This window comes from Felis catus, chromosome B3 (genome assembly GCF_018350175.1).
Source record: "Felis catus isolate Fca126 chromosome B3, F.catus_Fca126_mat1.0, whole genome shotgun sequence".
Taxonomy (NCBI): Eukaryota; Metazoa; Chordata; class Mammalia; order Carnivora; family Felidae; genus Felis; species Felis catus.
This window is the reverse complement of record NC_058373.1, coordinates 4282240-4299649: the sequence shown is the minus strand read 5'-3', so window position 1 is coordinate 4299649 and position 17410 is coordinate 4282240. Positions and strand designations below refer to the sequence as shown.

The 17410-nt window shown below is 48.7% G+C and overlaps 1 protein-coding gene across 12 annotated transcripts in view; it reads right to left on the bottom strand.

The window, feature by feature from the left end:
• CPEB1 (cytoplasmic polyadenylation element binding protein 1) overlaps positions 1-15361 on the bottom strand; it is a 92024-nt gene extending 76663 nt beyond the window's left edge. For 2 of the 12 annotated variants that reach the window (XM_011282776.4, XM_011282775.4), the window contains exon 1: positions 14387-14578. In XM_011282776.4, coding sequence (XP_011281078.1) covers positions 14387-14548 — 162 coding nt within the window. In that variant the 5' untranslated portion in view covers positions 14549-14578. Of the gene's footprint in view, positions 1-2403; positions 2535-13194; positions 13341-13928; positions 14064-14098; positions 14239-14386; positions 14593-14872; positions 15010-15216 lie in introns of those variants that run through there. The other 10 variants (XM_019831822.3, XM_023254879.2, XM_023254883.2 and 7 more) reach the window with 10 other exon arrangements.
• Positions 15362-17410: the final 2049 nt, after the last annotated feature.

Sequence of the window (17410 nt, the reverse complement as noted above, 5' to 3'; positions counted from 1 at the left end):
AAAAGCTGGGTGCCTATTAATGTTCAGGTAAGCAGGAGAAGGAGCAGAAGCACAGAATTTATCAACTCTATAGGATGGTCTTAAAGGGACAAACTTGAATCCCGTATCATTCTCAAGCTCTTGAAAAGACTGTATCCGTTGGAAGCTGTGAGGATGACCAGAACACACAGTCCTGCATATTCCCTGGGTCATTTTCCCAAACCTTCCAGAAGCCACCATTGAGAACAGCTAAACCCATAGACACAAGGCCCTGTTCACAACTGTAGATTTCTAAGATGATTCTCAACCTCACTAAGGCAACATCACAAAGGCTAAGATGCAAGCATTTACAATCAATCTGTAGATCTTAAAGCTACATGCCTCCCTCATTCACTGCCTAATAAACTTTAACCAATTGCCTGCTATGTACAGTGAGCACCCAAAGGGGAGGCAGATTAGAGATCCAACCAAAAAGAGATTTCTGAAGTCTGGAAAGGGAGCTAAGATCTGGTCGTGTTGTTAACAGTTACGACATAAGCTACAGTTGGCTGTAATCCTATACTGTCCTCTCAGCCAAGGGAGCTCAGAAGAAGACAATGTGCCTGAAAGTAAAGGTAGAAAGAAGGTGTGAAGCACACAGAGAACAGAAGGGCATTATCAGAAGCGGTCCAGTGTGGTGGGGCACTGGGTATAGAAGACAGCAAACTGGAAAGAAGGCCTCATGCCAGGTTCAGGATTAGAACAACCTCCTATATCAAAGGTTTCAAAACTTTAAAGGGCCTCTCTTAATACACAATCTGATTTTTATTTACTAGTACAGATGTGCTGTAGATCTATGGATTCCCAGATCCTGGCCACACTTACAAGAAGTAGCACCCTAATAGTCTCAGAAGACCTCAAGCAGCTATGTGAAACAAGAGAGGCAGAGCCTGTGAGCAAAGTGCCACTGTGGTGAGGGGATGATGCAGGCCCACAGGCCTTCTGGGAGAAACCTGCTTCCCCAGGAGTAGGGCAAGGTCTAAGAATCGTACCATCTCAAGCAGCCTGAAAAAAAAAATTAGGCCTGACCCAACTCTGCCCCACTCCCAATCCCGTTACGAACATGCACCGTAACTCTGAAACTCAAGGCTAATGCTATCTGGAATGTCTCCCTCCCTCTCCTCCTCTCAGGTTTGCCAAGCCAGTTATCTAGAGGAGTCCAGGTAATCAGAACACAAGTAAATGGAGTGTTCAATTAATACCCCAAACTGCCTAATTAGTAAGTACCAGTGGTTTGCCTTGAATAACCAATTTGGAAGGGGGTTTAAAAAAAAAAAAAATCATGGGGCACCTGGGTGGCGCAGTTGGTTAAGCGTCCGACTTCAGCCAGGTCACGATCTCGCGGTCTGTGAGTTCGAGCCCCGCGTCGGGCTCTGGGCTGATGGCTCAGAGCCTAGAGCCTGTTTCCGATTCTGTGTCTCCCTCTCTCTCTGCCCCTCCCCCGTTCATGCTCTGTCTCTCTCTGTCCCAAAAATAAATAAACGTTGAAAAAAAAATTAAAAAAAAAAAATCAAAGCCAGCAATATCATATGGGGAACAGATCTACTTTCCTTATGTGTACAATAGGGATAAAAGTAGTAACAAGGTCTCGCAGAGCTCTTTGTGAATTAATGCATATAACATGCTTGCCACAGTACCTGGAACATAATTATGTGCTGAACAGATGAATGTTCACTATCAGTAGTATCACTACTGCACCAAGGGCTCAGAGGCCACCACAAGGATCCCTGAATAAAAGACTATTTGCTCATTAAAAGAGAATAATGTACTAAAGACTCAGGCAAACTACTCTTTTGAAGACCCCAGGCCCTTCTATGCCTAATTTTCCTAATCGTTTGATTCAGAAAGCTTAATTAAAAGGACTTAAGACAAGACACAAATCAAACTGCCCAAAACCTGTACCTACTGCAGAATTTAGCAATCCTTTAAACTCTTCAGCTAAATGAATTCAGTGTCTCATCTTCAAAACACATATCTCTTATCCACACCCATACTTACACACCCATTACTCTGTATATTCTATCCTGACTGATCACTTTATAGGTCTGAGTTCCTACCAATGTTTTACCATAAATACAAACAGTTTTCTCCCTGGGTTATACCACTCTTGTCTGGTAGTTTTCAGTTACTTCTGGCATATTTTGCCCTTAAATGGGACCATTTGCTAGGTGTTTTTTTTTTTTTAAAACCTTTATTTGGTCTTTCATGATGAACAGGAAAGGAGGCTTTAAGACAGATCAGAAGCTTAGAATGCAAATCTTAACACTATTGACAACTATGGATCAACGGAGCAAATTACTTGGCAAAGCTAGAAATGAAAAGCAGGAATTCTTACTGTCAGAGACTAAAACTGATGTCAAGATAAAACTAGTTGTACCTACTTACTGTCAGAATGAACGGCTCATGATGAATCTCTATGGATACAAGCTATTTTATAGCAGGCCTCAATGTTCTCCTGGTCAATAGGTGAAAATGGACACTCCCATCATGAACCAACACTGGTCTCCTACACCAGTAATTCTCAACTGGTTGGGACAGGGAGACGACAGAAAAAAAAAAAAAAGCATTCATTTTTTCCAGAAGGGAAGAATCTTCCCCCAAAACTGAATCACTGTTTCACAAAGCAGAACACAGGACAGCCTCTGGAGTACAAATACTAAATCTACCATTTAGGTATGTTCTAGGAGCCTTGGTTGTCTTGGGTATTCAAGTGGAGTACCACCTACTTCGCAGACTTTGTAGTAATGAGAAATCTATAAAGCGTCTGGATAGGCTCATCCCAATGAAATTCACCAAGAAGCTTATTTACTTGTTTAGCACACAACTGGAGGTTTTTCTCCGTTTGTGGTTTGAAACTGTCCCTCATAACACTTTAAAAGTCTGAACCCATACCACATAGCTATGTGTTCTAATTAAAGAATAGTATGCCCAAATTTTATACTTATTTGTATGCTAGAACAGTCTAATTGGAAATACTGATCTTGCCTTCAGATGCCATACAATCCAGGATCAACATGGTAATAGGATGGCCATTCTTTTAGGTCAAAATCCTGGTCTGGGGTTATTTAATGGTCATAATGAATGCCAACTTTACCATCTCTGGGTTGATATAATTTGCCTTTAATCAAAAACACAATACCTATATTGCAGACCTCAAGACCATTTCTGCTAATCATTTACTATGGATTCATGAAAGCCAGTTGAGAGATTTAAGGAAGACTCTCTGAAGGGCACACACTTTACTCTTCAAGACGGAATTTTAACCTGGGGTCCACAGATCGCAATCTACTAAGCTTCCAACAAAACTGTGTTCACATTAAAAAATTTTCTGAGTGGATATGCAAGCTGGTGCTGCTACTCTGGAAAACAGTATGGAGGCTCCTCAAAAAAATTAAAACTAGAACTACCTTATGACCCAGCAATTGCACCAGTAGGTATTTATCCAAGGGATACAGGTGTGCTGTTTCGAAGGGACACATGCACCCTAATGTTTACAGCAGCACTATCGACAATAGCCAAAGTATGGAAAGAGCCCAAATGTCCATCGATGGATGAACAGATAAAGAAGATGTGGTATATATCTACACATACATACAATGAAGTATTACTTGGCAATCAAAAAGAATGAAATCTTGCCATTTGCAACTACGTAGATGGAACTGGAGGGTATTGTGCTAAGTGAAATTAGTCAGAGAAAAGACACATATGACTTCACTCATATGAGGAATTTAAGAGACAAAACAGATGAACAGAAGGGAAGGGAAATAAAAGTAATATAAAACCAGGGAGGGGAACAAAGCATAAGAGACTCATAAATATGGGGAACAAACAGGGTTACTGAAGGGGGTATGGGAGGGGGGATGGGCTAAATGGGTAAGGGGCATTAAGGGATCTATTCCTGAAATCATTGTTGCACTGTATGCTAACTAATTTGGATGTAAATTAAAACAAAATAAAGCGTTAGGTTGAAAAAATTAAGATTAAAAAAAATTTTGAGGATAAGATTTTCTAATTACATCTTTTTTAGTTGAAAGCATTCATCTTGAACATTTAGGTTTTGTTTAATTAAGATACACCAACAGTATATTGGGGGCAATATACTTAGATGCCCCTGAAGAACTAGTTCACAGACGTACTTCGGCGATTTGCTTTTATCTTTATAGTAATAAAGCTGAAAAAAACCTCTATAGGATTTACACTCATGATTCTGAGGATACTGTTTAACCACAATTCTGAACAGTCCTTATATGAACAACCACTTACAAAAATGTTATTCAGACCAAAGATTAGGAAATGGCTACAGTTTCACCTGAGGAATTGACAGGTTATCTTTATGAAGAATGTAAATCATCTAGCCAAATTTCCACCTTTGCTTTGGTCACCTGGTCACTCAAAGCCAGTTTCTGGTTGAACTTCAATGAGTCTGTAGCTAAGAAGTGCTTCTCTATGTTTGACTTTCTCCTTGACCCTTACTTGTCCATTCTTAACTGAAATTCCACCTCGAGTCTTCTGTGCAACACTGGAAGGAATTAAAATTTATTATGTTGGTCCATACAAAACTGCCAATACTCAACCTTTTGCAACCAACAAAATGGCAGCTTCACAGAGTTCAATCTAGTATTTCATAAGTACTAAAAGCCTGTTACATTAGATTTTGAGATTACAGACAGATAAAACATAATCCCTGCCCAAAGGAGAATTAGTTAAGTGGGAGAAGAAAATCTAGTTAGGTAAATGGAGATTGAGGTAAGCACAAAATGCTACACACAGGAGAAAAATAAATTAAGGTACCTGGAATAGTGTGATAATTCAGACTTTCAAGCTAGAGTCTAATGAAAAATCAGAATTTCCGTAAGTGTGGGAAGAACAGACAAGCAGAGAATAAACACAGAGTGGATACAGAACACAGTAAATTCAATGAAAGAAAGCAGAGGAATAGGGCTGGATAGGGAGGTTCACCAGTAATAAAGGAGAAATGGCTGCAGGTCCTTACAGAGAGACAAAATAAATCCATCACCAGATACAAAATTCAAGATACCACCCCTTCTTCCTCTCCTTCATGACCTGACTTTCCTCTCTTCTCCACTGGTTCTTTCCCAACAATCTGTAAGTATGCCCAAGGCTCTCTCATCTTTAAAAAAAAAAATCTTCCTTAACTTAAAACATCCTCCCAAGTCACTGCCTTCTTTCTTTTGCTCTACTACCAACCTTCTAAAAAGGTGCTATACTTCTTAACCCATTTGTCCCCTGAACCCACGATATCCTGCTGGCACAAAGCTGCAAAAAGACACCACAGAACTCCTAAATTAAGGACTTCATAGTTGCCAAACCCAACCAACATTTCAAGTTCATCTTACTTGCTATTTGGGGGGATCTGATCCTTAACTCTTCTCCACTCATTTACTTCAGGAACCCCTTTCTTCTGGATCTCTCTTTTCTGATTAGTTTTCAGTTTCCACAGAGTATATCTAATGCATCTCTCTCTCCCTCCTCCCTCTCCCTTTCTCTCCCTCTCCCTCTCTCATACATACACACACACACACACACACACACACACACACACACACACACGCACACACACACTATAAACTCAGTCTGGAAAAGGAAATCCTACAATTTCCAGGACAGGTTTATGAGAACATGAAGGAAATATTTAATACCATGACTGCTCAAGAATATAGAGAACACATGGCCACCAAAATTGTAGCTCTTGTCACCCTTACCTATCAAACTGTTAGCCATATGCACTGTTAGCTCTGCATTTTATAAATGGTAAGGCCCTCAAAAACCTTCATTGAAGCAGTACTCAGTATCATATCTGCCACATTTGCAGGTACTCAATTCAGACACCACAGGAAGGCAGACCCATATCACATGCCTTTCACAGGCATGTTCGACCACCTCAATCACAACCTCCATAAATGGTAGTGACTCCTTTCTTCAATGTTAAGACAGGATGAAAAATAAAAATTTAGTCACCAATTCTAGCTCTGTCACTGTCAAAGCCCCAACCCACTCAAAGTCATTTCAGCAGTTGGGAGTTTTAAACCCCTCAGACCGGAGACAATTTACATGAACAAAAAATAAAGAACCCATAACAACATAACCTGGTGATTGCAGACCCAAAGATTACAATTACATTTATTGGGGGGCGCCTGGGGGGCGCAGTCGGTTAAGCGTCCGACTTCAGCCAGGTCACGATCTCACGGTCCGTGAGTTCGAGCCCTGCGTCGGGCTCTGGGCTGATGGCTCAGAGCCTGGAGCCTGTTTCCGATTCTGTGTCTCCCTCTCTCTCTGCCCCTCCCCCATTCATGCTCTGTCTCTCTCTGTCCCAAAAATAAATAAATGTTGGGAAAAAAAACAATTACATTTACTGATTGTATTCTCATCATATGCCAGGAGCCATTCTGGAGACAGAGGGTAAATAAGACAATCCCTGCACCCAAGGAGTTAGTCTAATGGGAACACAAGCACATCGAGTATGTTACATGCTATTTTGTAAGCTCAACAATAAATATATAAAGAAATAACAAGGGTATTAGGGAGGTGAAAATATTGAAAGGTTTTACCATACAGTCATAGGAGGAGTGGGGAAGGCAGTCTGGCAAAAAAAGAACATGTACAAGGGCAAGGGGGGATGAAATGGGTGCTTTCAGGCAACTAGAAGTTCGCTGTTGCTAGAATTTTAATTGCAAGGGACACTATGCTATGACCCAGAAGTTGCACTCAGGCTCCCATACACAAGAGAAAGAAGTATGCAGGACTATAAAAAGGCAGGTACAATAGTCACAGCAGTTTTATACTCAAACTCTGAAGAGAAACAAAACACCCACAGTGCTGGTGGTCCCCAAGACCACCCCCAGATTTGATCAATTACCAAGAGGACTCACAGGACTCAGCATAGAGTGGTACTCAGCACATACAGCTAATTATTACAGCCAGAAGATACAGAGAAACACCAGCAAAGGGAAAGGGCACATGGTTCAAAGTCTGGGGGAAATCAGGTACAAGCTTCCAAGAGTCCTCTTACAGGAGAGTCATAGAAGATAAACTTAATCGCTTAGCTCCCCCCAGCAACAAGTTGTGACGACACACCTGAAATGTTGCCAACGAGGGAAGCTTGCTAGAAACTTGGCTCCCAGGGTTTTTTATTGAGGGGTGGTCACAAAGGCAGCCTCTGCCTGGAATACACCCAAATTCCAGACTCCAGGAGGGAAGCAGGTATTCAGCATAAATCACATTGCTTGCACAGTTTAGGTGTAGTAATTCACTCTATTAATTCTGGAAATGGTAGGATTATAGCAATCAATTCGGGATTCCACTGCAACTTGTAGAAATCTCAGATATTAAATTAAGCTGGGGGGGGGTGTCAGACACCAAAGAGTGCATGCTACACGATTTCATTTGTAAGTTCAAAAATGGGCAAAACCAATCGATGACAACAGAAGTCAGAACAGTAGTTCATTGGGGGGGGGGGGGGGGTCAAGGGTGAGATACAGAATGGCAAAGGGCACAGGGAATCTTAACAAGTGAAGGGAACATTCTAGATCTTCATCTGTGTGGCAGTTTCTTAGGTATATAAAAATAACATCAACACGTAAAAACTAACCAAGCTATACACTTACAATTAGTGCCTTTTACCATATGTACGTTCTCTCTCAATTTTAAAAAGATTCAAGGAGGAGACCAGTAGACCACTAGACTGAAGCCAGACCATGATGGGCTTCGTACGCTACCAAGGGGACTGGCCCTTACTGTGTGGAAGCAGTTCTCCAAGTGAGGTCTGTGCACTCATGAAGGTCCCCAAAGCCCTTTCAGAAGCCCACACGGCTAAAACTACTTTCATAACCTTAAAATACCAATTTCTTTTTTCACTATGCTAACATCTGCAACGATGATACAAAAGTAACGAGTGGGTAAAACTGGCACCTTCGCAGGAATCAAGGCAATGCCAATAAACTGTACTAGAAGTGACTCTACTCTTCTTGCTCTGCAATCCCAGGAGGATAGGTCTGAGGAGCAACAGGACCACTAGTATAGTAGCGCTCCAGAGTGGTGGGTGTGAGCAGCCAAGAACTGAGGAAAAAGGTAAAGACCAGACTGAAAATACTGAAGGGAGGCCTGAACTAGCAGTGGCCATGGTAAGGGAGAAGGAAGGAAAGGTGGCAGGGGCTAAGAGAGACACAGAGTTAGACCACATCAAGGCTTTATAGTTTCCAAAGGAAAGCTGCAAATATGTATTTACCTAGTGTCTGTACTAGGGCCTCCAGTAACTGAAAAATTTTAAAGAAAGGGGGTGCCTGGGTAGCTCAGTCAGTTCCAGAGTCCAACTTCGGCTCAGGTCATGGTCCCACATTTCCTAAGTTTGAGCCCCCATGGTGTTTGCTGCTGTTAGTGTGGAGCCTGCTTCAGATCCTCTGTCTCTCTCTCTCAGCCCCTCCCCTGCATGTGCTCTCTCTCAAAAATAAATCAACATTAAAAAAATAAAAATCAGGGGCGCATGGGTGGCTCAGTCAGTTGAGCGTCCGACTTCGGCTCAGGTCATGATCTCGCGGTCTGTGGGTTCAAGCCCCGCGTTGGGCTCTGTGCTGGCGGCTCGGAGCCTGGAGCCTGTTTTGGATTCTGTGTCTCCCTCTCTCTGACCCTCCCCTGTTCATGCTGTCTCTGTCTCAAAAATAGATAAATGTTAAAAAAAAATTTTTTTTTAACAAAAATCAGAACACCCAAACACATTCTCTCCCCCTAGAGGATACTACAGTCTAGTTGGGGGGGGCGGGGGGAGAGACTAATTGGGTAGAGGGGATAGAATCAGATTGGCCCCAGGAGATGAAGTAAGGGGAAAAAAATGGTTCTGTTTTTAAAACTACTGGGTTCACGGTACTTCAGCAAGATAGAACTCATTCAGTAAGCCAGTCAGAACTATGGATTCTGAGAACAATCAGGGCTGGGCTCAAGGTAACTGCTTTCCTCCAAGAGAAAGCTACTCCCATACCTTTATCCAGGGAGACAGACTTCTGGCCATGCTGCTAAACCTGTTAGGATGGTACATATATCAGCATATAATGCTGGCCAAGAATAAAGAAACCAGTAACGCTATTACAGTTGGAGAACAACCTCAAACCTGGTCACACAGAGAGAGAACTAGTGCTGCAAGAATATACAGGCCCTCTGTATAAAGGGACAAGAAAGAGCCAACAGAATGAACCATAAGGAATGTGGCGTTCAGGGGGATGAGAAAGCTTGTAAGTGCCAGGACAAGAAAAGACCAGACAGGGCAAGGGGAAAGCTATAGAGTCTCATGAGACTGAGATTTTAAGTCTCAGAGACCAATATAGCAAAGGTCAAGGTGCCTGAATTCTAGAAATACCCATCTGGAAAGGAAGAGACCAGAGTTCAAGTTCTGGCTCTATCATCCACTCGCTGAATGGACTTAAAACAACCACTTTTCATTCTCAGCTTAATTCTCTCATCCGTGAAAATAGCCATAAGGATCTGCGTTGTCAACTCCAAGTTACATCTGGGAGACCGACAGGTCTCTAATATCTTCTAAGCTTCAAAACCATTCCAAAATTATAGCTTAAAACAAACAAACAAGCACAACAGTCTCAGGAGAAAGGACAGACTTGGGAGACAGATGGTATCAGAGCCAGAAGCCAGGAGCACAAAGCCAGAATGCAGAGAGCACAGGTGTTAAGTAGTAAGAGATTAAGTGTTCTGTCAAAAGGAAAAAAACAAAAAACACAAAAACAGCTCAAGGTAACTGCTTTCCTCCAACAGAAAGCTACTCCCATACCTTTATCCAAGGAGACAGACTTCTGGCCATCGTGCTAAATCCGTCAGGATGGTACACATATCAGCATATAACGCTGGCCAAGAATAAAGAAACCGGTAACGCTATTACAGCTAAGTTACTCCCAGAATCAACAGCTAGATACAACCGTGACCCATTTTTCACACACAAATCAATCTTTAGACCTGCCCTCTAGGGATTCTACAATTACCTCAAGGCAAGTAATCACAAAATGCCTTAAAAATCAAAACAAAGAGTGTTCACTCACTATAATCCAACAAGTGTTCCAACCATACAGCAATACTAAAAAAACAAAGTAGAATTCAAACGTTATCCATGCCTAAGGGTTCTTCTGCGCTACTGAAAGCAAAGCTCTACCCCAACTAGTCAGGAATTTCTCCCTCCCCCCCCCCCCACGCCTGTTATTTAAAAACATATTATACGTTAAGGAAGCAAAATAATCCCTGACTGGAGGCTTTTTAAATCCCAAATAAGAAAACTTACTGAAAATCATATTTACAATGCAAATTTAATACTGAAATTTAGTTACGGACTTTTTATGGAAAGTCAGATAATTTTCCCCATAAAATATAGGAAATATTAACACACATTATGTACCTTGGTTCATTCCACCTTTTCAGATAGTTTATTATAACAGATATGTCTTGTTGGGGGGGGGGCTCCTACCTTGAACATAAAAACTTTCAGCACTTAAAATTTGTGCTCACTGAAGTGGCTGAGCTCTCATGAGGAGGTATAACCAAAGCAGCCTGCAACAATGGCAGGAAAGAAAACAAAGCACTTCCAAAGCAGCAATGTGGGGGGCCAAGGAGGCAGGTGCGATCAAGGATTCTTGGCTTTAAATCAAACAACAGATTGAAGCAAAAATTCTTGTAGCCTCCTCTACTCCAACCTCTGGGTCCAACCCCCTTACTAACCCCCTCACCCTCTATCCCCAGGCTTTCTGGCAAGTTCTCCCCAGAGTCAGTACAGCTTAGATACTGCCTAGGAAAAGCAGATTTGCAAAACAGGATGGGATTAGCACAGCTCTCCCATAGGAAAGAAAATAATTTGTTATTTGATCCTATGATTTCTTTTACTCACTCCACCACTAGCTACTGAAGATAACAGCCTACCCTTAATATCCAGGTTTGGTATGCATTCCTGTCCCAAACTTCAAGCCAGAGGTACAAGCCCACTAATTAATTTGCACTTCAAACAAACACATAATTTTAGGGAACGGTCATTTAGACAAGGGACCTGAAACCAATGAATGAGAAAATCTGCACAGATACTGCCTATCACGTAAACACTAAAGTACCAGCAGAAAGCTACTTTAGTCATCTCCCTCTTCCTGCCCACCCCCAAATTCACAAACACTAAACTCCTGAGTGCTTGGGCTAAAAAGGTCTGCTAGAAAAGCAGCTGGAAACAGGTAACATTTTAAAGCTTCCAACCTTCCAAAAACTGTCCAGACCACAGGTTTAAAAAAAAAAAAAAAAAAAAAAAAAAAAAAGGCTATCAAGTCTATATTTCTCTGTGAATTTTCACAGAAAAATCCCTCTGGCAAAATGGTCTTTACTGCTTTATGCTTTAAACCCTTTGGCAATAAAATACAGAAAAGGTACAAATCCCTTTACCTCTGCTAGTGTAGCTCTGTACACTGCTGCCAGTCTAAATTTTACTCAGTTTTACCCAGAATGAAAACCCAGTCTCTCATTCCTGGCAAAGAGAGGCATCTTACGCCCTGGAAGCTTATTCAAGAAGATCTCAGTAAGTACTGCTAAAACCCCTATTAATTCTTCCTGGAAATCTAGGAGGCATGATTTTGGGAACCTTAGCTATGAGAGAAAAGGTGAGACTTAATAAGCCACATTCTCCTTTTGGAGTCTTCAAACAATTATCTAATTTCACATTTGCCTAATCTCAAAAGTTATTAGAATTTTAGCTGTCCTGAAAAAGGAAAGTCTTTTGTGCAGAGGGTTGGGAGGGTCACCCCCGCCCCAGTGGGAGGAGCCCGATTTCTCCAGACCTCAGGCTCTCTCAGATCAGCGAACCGCTCTGACACACATGGTGGAATGATAGACGCAGCACATTCCTCCCGACGGCAACGCCGCTGCACTAATGCTCAGAAGACCCACACTGACTTCCACAACCAGACATTCCCTCCAACGCAGTTAAGTAAGGCTCACTTTGCCTGCAAATGGGGCTCCAGCATAAAGCACCGCATTTTCTCTACAAACTACATCACCAGTAAGCCTTGACCCCCTCGGACATACCGGAATACACAGACTATCACGTTGAGCTACGGCACCAGAAAGACCTAGGTTCACACTTGAATTTTATTCCTTAATAGCCCTGTAACGTGATTTCAGAGCCTGTTTCCCCATTTACAAAATGGGGGGGGGGGACACCTAAAAGGAACATTTGAAGACCGAGATCCCAAAACTAGTCTAGTCCTCACCTTGAATCTGCTCTTCAGAGACAGATTACCTTTGGTCCTACACTATTCAGTTTAATTGCTGCATTTAAGACAGACCGGCAGCTTTAGCTAGCAAGAAAAAAATCAAAGATCCATCAACCTGGGCCCACATTTTTGCGTGGCAGCAACCAGCTGCTCCCTTCAGAGAGACGGAAATTCTGTGGTTCCGGACGCACTACAACTCTTTCCCTCCTCTCCCCACTTCGCTCCTTTACATTACCTCGGGCCCCTGGAGGGATGGGAGCACACAACCAGCTTTAAGGATTTAAAACAAAACCAACAGCTCGATGACTCATGAGGATACCGAGCCACTAGCAAGAGCTCACTGGCTAACACCTTGGGCGTTAAGCCTGGGGTCTTCTTCCACTTTCTGCCTCGTGAACCCTGCCAGGAGGCGTGCCACGGCGGCAGAAACCACAGCACCACGGCCGCGTCGCGTGCCCTGGGCGTGCTTCCACGGTCGCCCACCCCGTGCACCGCACCGGCTCGCGTACAGCTGGCCCAAAGTCCCCTCCACACGGGGGGCCCGGGCGAGGATTGGAGAACGCGCCTCGGGGGGAGGGATGGCAAGCGTTTTGCGCTCACGAACACGCACCCTTCACGTAGGGAAGCCGACTTCCAAATCCCCCCGCCGGGCCGACTCGGGCTCGAACTCGATCGCTGGGACAAAAACCAACCCCGACGGCAACGTGCTCTGGGAGCACGTGCGGCTCAAAGCCAGCGCCACCGGGAAGGGGAGAAGAGCAGCGGGGGGGGGGGGGGGGGGGAAGGGGAGGGGGGGGCCTGGGCGCTCCCGTCCTCACCGCCCCCGCCACACGTAGCCCGGAGCACCCCGAGCTCCAGAAACCAACCCTCCTGGCATTCCCTTCCTCACCCCGACAGAACCCCCCCCCCCCCCACCGACCTGAGCTTCCCGGGTTCCGGGCGGCCCGTACGGAGCCCTTCCTCCCCGTCAGCCGCGCGCGTCCCCGGGCCCGGCCCGAGGGCGCAAGCTGGCCGTCACCTGCGCTCCGGGAGCGGCCGGCCGCACACCTGCGCCTCCCAGGGCGCCAAGCGCCCCGCTGGCCCTTCGCCCCGACGGATGACGCAGAGTTTACTCGGTGCCCGGGCAGGCGGGGAGGCGGCGGAGCGGTAGCCAGGGAGACCAGAGGCGGCAGCTGCCGCGGAGCTGCGGCGCCCGGCGGTGGGGGGGGACCGGGGGGGGGGGGGCCGGGGAAAGGGGCCGCCGCCGGGTCCTCACGGGTGCGGCGGCCGACCTCCCTCCCCAGGCGCGAGGCTCCCGCGGGGCGCGCGCAGCGGGGCGAGGCCTGCAAGGTGCACGCGGCCGCGAAACCGGGCTGCGCTCCCGGGCCCGGGTGCGCCTCGGCTTCTCGGCCTGTCGCAGGCCCTCGGGCGGCGCTGGGCGGCTCACGAGGGCTCCGGCCCGGCCTCCCGCCCCCCGGGAACAGGGCTACAAAGTCAGGGGCGGCCGCACGACACACAACGCCCACTCCGCGAAAAAGCCCGGGGAACGACGCCGAGTGGGACCGCCAGGGGGTGAGTGGCCTGTCCTCGGTCTGGGTCCCGTCGGCCCCACCGGGGCCTTTCTAGCCAGCTGCCCGCCCCCGCCTCCCCCCAGCTGGTGCAACTGGCCCGAACCTGGACTGAGGAGAGAATGACAGAACCGGGGCGCCACAGGCACGCCGGGGCCTCTCTCCCCCGGCCGCCCTTGGGGAAAGCCGAGGCAGGTGCGGCCTACGCTCCCTCCACAGCCGCGCCGCCCCCACGCCTGCACGGCCGCCCGCCGGCGTCCGCAGGACCCACCTCACCTCAGAGCCGCCAGCCTCCCCGGCGCGAAGCCCGGGCGCACGTGCCCGACGACCACCCGCGTGGGACCCTACCCCGCCAGCCCCGCCCCCAGAACGCGGCTCCGGCACAATCGAACGTGTGAAGCCACGTGACCTCCCGGGCCGGGAAGCGCGGTCCGCACGAGGGGCCTGATCCCTCCGCCTTAAAGGAGCCGTGCCCGCTGCCGTCGTGGCACTCTCAGATCGGCGTAGGTCCGGCGCGGGGGGGGGTCTCCACCGCCGGCAGCCCCGCCCCACCGGGCCACTCACCCCCGCCGCCCACTGGGTACGAACGAGACTTGCGTGGGGCCCTCCGAGGTGCGTGAGCTCCTTGCGCCGGCGGCTTCGGGTCTCACGTGCGACGGCTGCGGGAGAAGGAAGTGCTCCCGGCGCCGAGGCGCCTTTCCGTCCGGTCGGCTCCCGTCTGGACATACACTCGAGGCCACCGGGCGACCGCAGTGCAGCCTGAGGCCCCGCCGGCCGCCCCCGGAGGGCCGCGGCGCCTTTAAGCCCAAAGGCCCTGAGTCACGAGGAGGCTCCCTGCCCCCCCCCTCGCACACACTCCTCCACGAGGCCCCACGCCCGCGGGCACGTGACCCGCGCCCCGCCCGGGGCTCGCGCTCCTTCGGCGGGGGGGAGGGGGGCGGGGAGGAGCGGACCGCCGAGCCGGCCGAGGCTGCGCGCGGACCGTTAGCTGCAGCGGCCGGGACCGCGCCCCGCCCGGCCCCGCCCCGGCGGGCGGCAGGCGGCTCTTACCAGCGGGAACGCCATGGGGCCGGCGTGGCCCTGCGGGACGGACGGGCCGGCCGGCGGGCGGCGAGCCGGCGCGGCAAAGGACGCGCAGACACGTGGGCACTATTTTTGCAGCAAGCCGCACACAGCGCCGCGCCCCGGGCCGTTTATAAAGCCCCGCGGAGCCGCGCCCCCCCCCCCCCCCCCCGCCCCGGCCGGATGCGAAGCACCTGTGTCGGCCCCGCCCGGGCCCCCGCCTCCGCCCGCCCCGCCCCTCCCTGCAGGCCCGGCCGAGGGCTCGGCCGCCCACCCGGAGCTGGGCTCCAGGACCGGGAGGCCAGAGGCCCACGCTTGAGCGCGCTACTCACCTAGTGACCCTGCCCAAGTCACTTCTCTGCGGGGCCTCACTTTTCCCCGTGTGGGACTTACAAGCCGCTGCGACGCGGCGGCGGTGTGGTTTGTCAGGAGAGCCCCGTGCCGGTGCTCCTGTTCTTCCAAGGACCCCTCCAGGGCGGGAGCCGGCCCTGCGCGCCCCTGCCCTAGCCCGTGCCCTTGCCCCTGTTCCCGGACTCAGGCAGGCGCGTGCTCACACTAGAACGGCTGCTCCCGGGGCTGGAAGGGGGGCGCGTCGGGGGATTCCGGAAACTTCCTAAGACACTCGGGGTCCTCTTTGGGCCGCAGTTCCCTGGGGAAACCAATCCCGACGCTCCTGCCGGACTGTGATGGGACTTGACGGAGTGGGGACGAGGGACAGGGCGGCGGCCACGGGGCAGGAGAAACCACCGTGATCCCGGCTGTCGTCAGGAAAGGCGACCTGGGGTAGCTGGTGCAGGAGCGGTCTGGAGCCCCCAAGCAAGCGCAGAGGCGGAGATGGCATTCCAGGCGGGAGACCGAGACCGAGCAAAGGCAGGGAGGAGAATGGAACAGAGAGGCTCAATTTGAGCAGGACTTAAGGGGAATATGTGCCGACACCACAGGAGGGAAGCCTGGGCCCAGTTTGTGAAGTGCCTTTATTTTGCAGACAGCAGGGAACTATTAAGAATTGTAAACAGGAGAATGGCAGTATCAGGTCTCTTAAGATGTTACTGGAGACTTAGCAGCGGCTGGGGAGAAACAGGGACTGGAGTGAGGAGGAGAGGGACCAGCGTTCGCAGAACATTACTGAGTGTTTCACATGTTATCTCATCGTCCTAACACTGTTTAGAAAGCATTTATTATGCACAAGGCTCCTCCTGGCAGTTGGGAAAACAGGACTGCTGCCTTCCTGGCAGGCTGGTGAGGCTGGCCTAGATCTAATGGCTAAGGCGGGGGCGGGGGGGGGGGGGTAGGTAACAGTAGGTTTCTGTGGATGGAGAGGAAGTCAAGGGCCTAACCTAGTGTTTCAGGAGGATTACCCTAGAAGGTGGCCAGGGTAAGAACAGATGGAGTGGAAGCGCACAGGAGGACTCAGTGACAGTGAAAGTTAGCCAGTCTCAGACACATCCTCCTGCGGGGAGCTTCCTTGGGTTGCTGGGGTCACGGGCAGAGAGGATGATGGCTGCAGGAGTAGGACAAAAGGGGGCCCTGGCCTCCCCTACCCATAACTGTTCTACCCTCTTCCTGATTAGCCACCAGCCCCCATCCTCAAGGCAGCCCATTCCAGCTACCCAGAAAACCATACCTTGTGATTCAGCGGCACTGGGACCTTCCTTCAGGGGTTCCTTCCTGGAGCCCTTCCTTCTTGGGGAGCAGCCCGCCCCCAAGTTTTACTCTGGCCGACAACATAGGACAGCTGGTCTGAAGTGGTGTATCTTGCTTGTCTTAGGGGATGCCAACCTAGACACCTACATATATATATCACAGGAGCCCACGTAAGGGCGGGTGAGAGCACCGGAAAGGCCCAAGGCACATCCGAAGGGGCAATTCGCTGGTGGATACCATGCAGGAAGGAGGTCCCAGCCTAGCTGGATCTTTTAGGACAATCCGGCTTGTCTTAGGTTTTTTGTTTTAATGTGAAATCTTCCCAATTTTAAATTTGGTCACTAATTCAAATTAAAAGAGCCAAGCCCAATACGTCTAGGGGTCCCATCCAGCCCTCTTGCGGCAAACTTGTGTGCATCCTTCCTCCTCCTTGGCCCAAAGCTGAACAAGATAAGAATCTGAAACCTGGGCTAGTGCCCAAGGGAATAAGTATCTGGGAGCTCTTTCATATTTTAAAGCTCCTAGCCATAAGAAAATGAATGCATCTTTCAGGTGACTTGGAACAGAAATTGCTGCTGCTTAAAATCCCTCTTCCTAAACTTGCTGTTGCAATAATAAGAGCTGACCTTCCCTGAGCACTCACTGTGCACTTGGCACTGTTCTAAGTGTTTTACCTGTGTTCAATGAGAAAATGGAAGCAAAAAAAAAAAAAAAAAAAAAAAAAAAACCACGAAGTAACTAGCCTAAGGACTCCCAGCTAGAAATGGAAGAGTGGGAGCTCAAACCCAGACAGCCTTCCTGCTCCAGAGCCTGAAGTCTCTACCAGATGAGAACAAGATTCCCAGCACCCTGATGTGTGCGCTTCCTTCAGACTGACCCCAG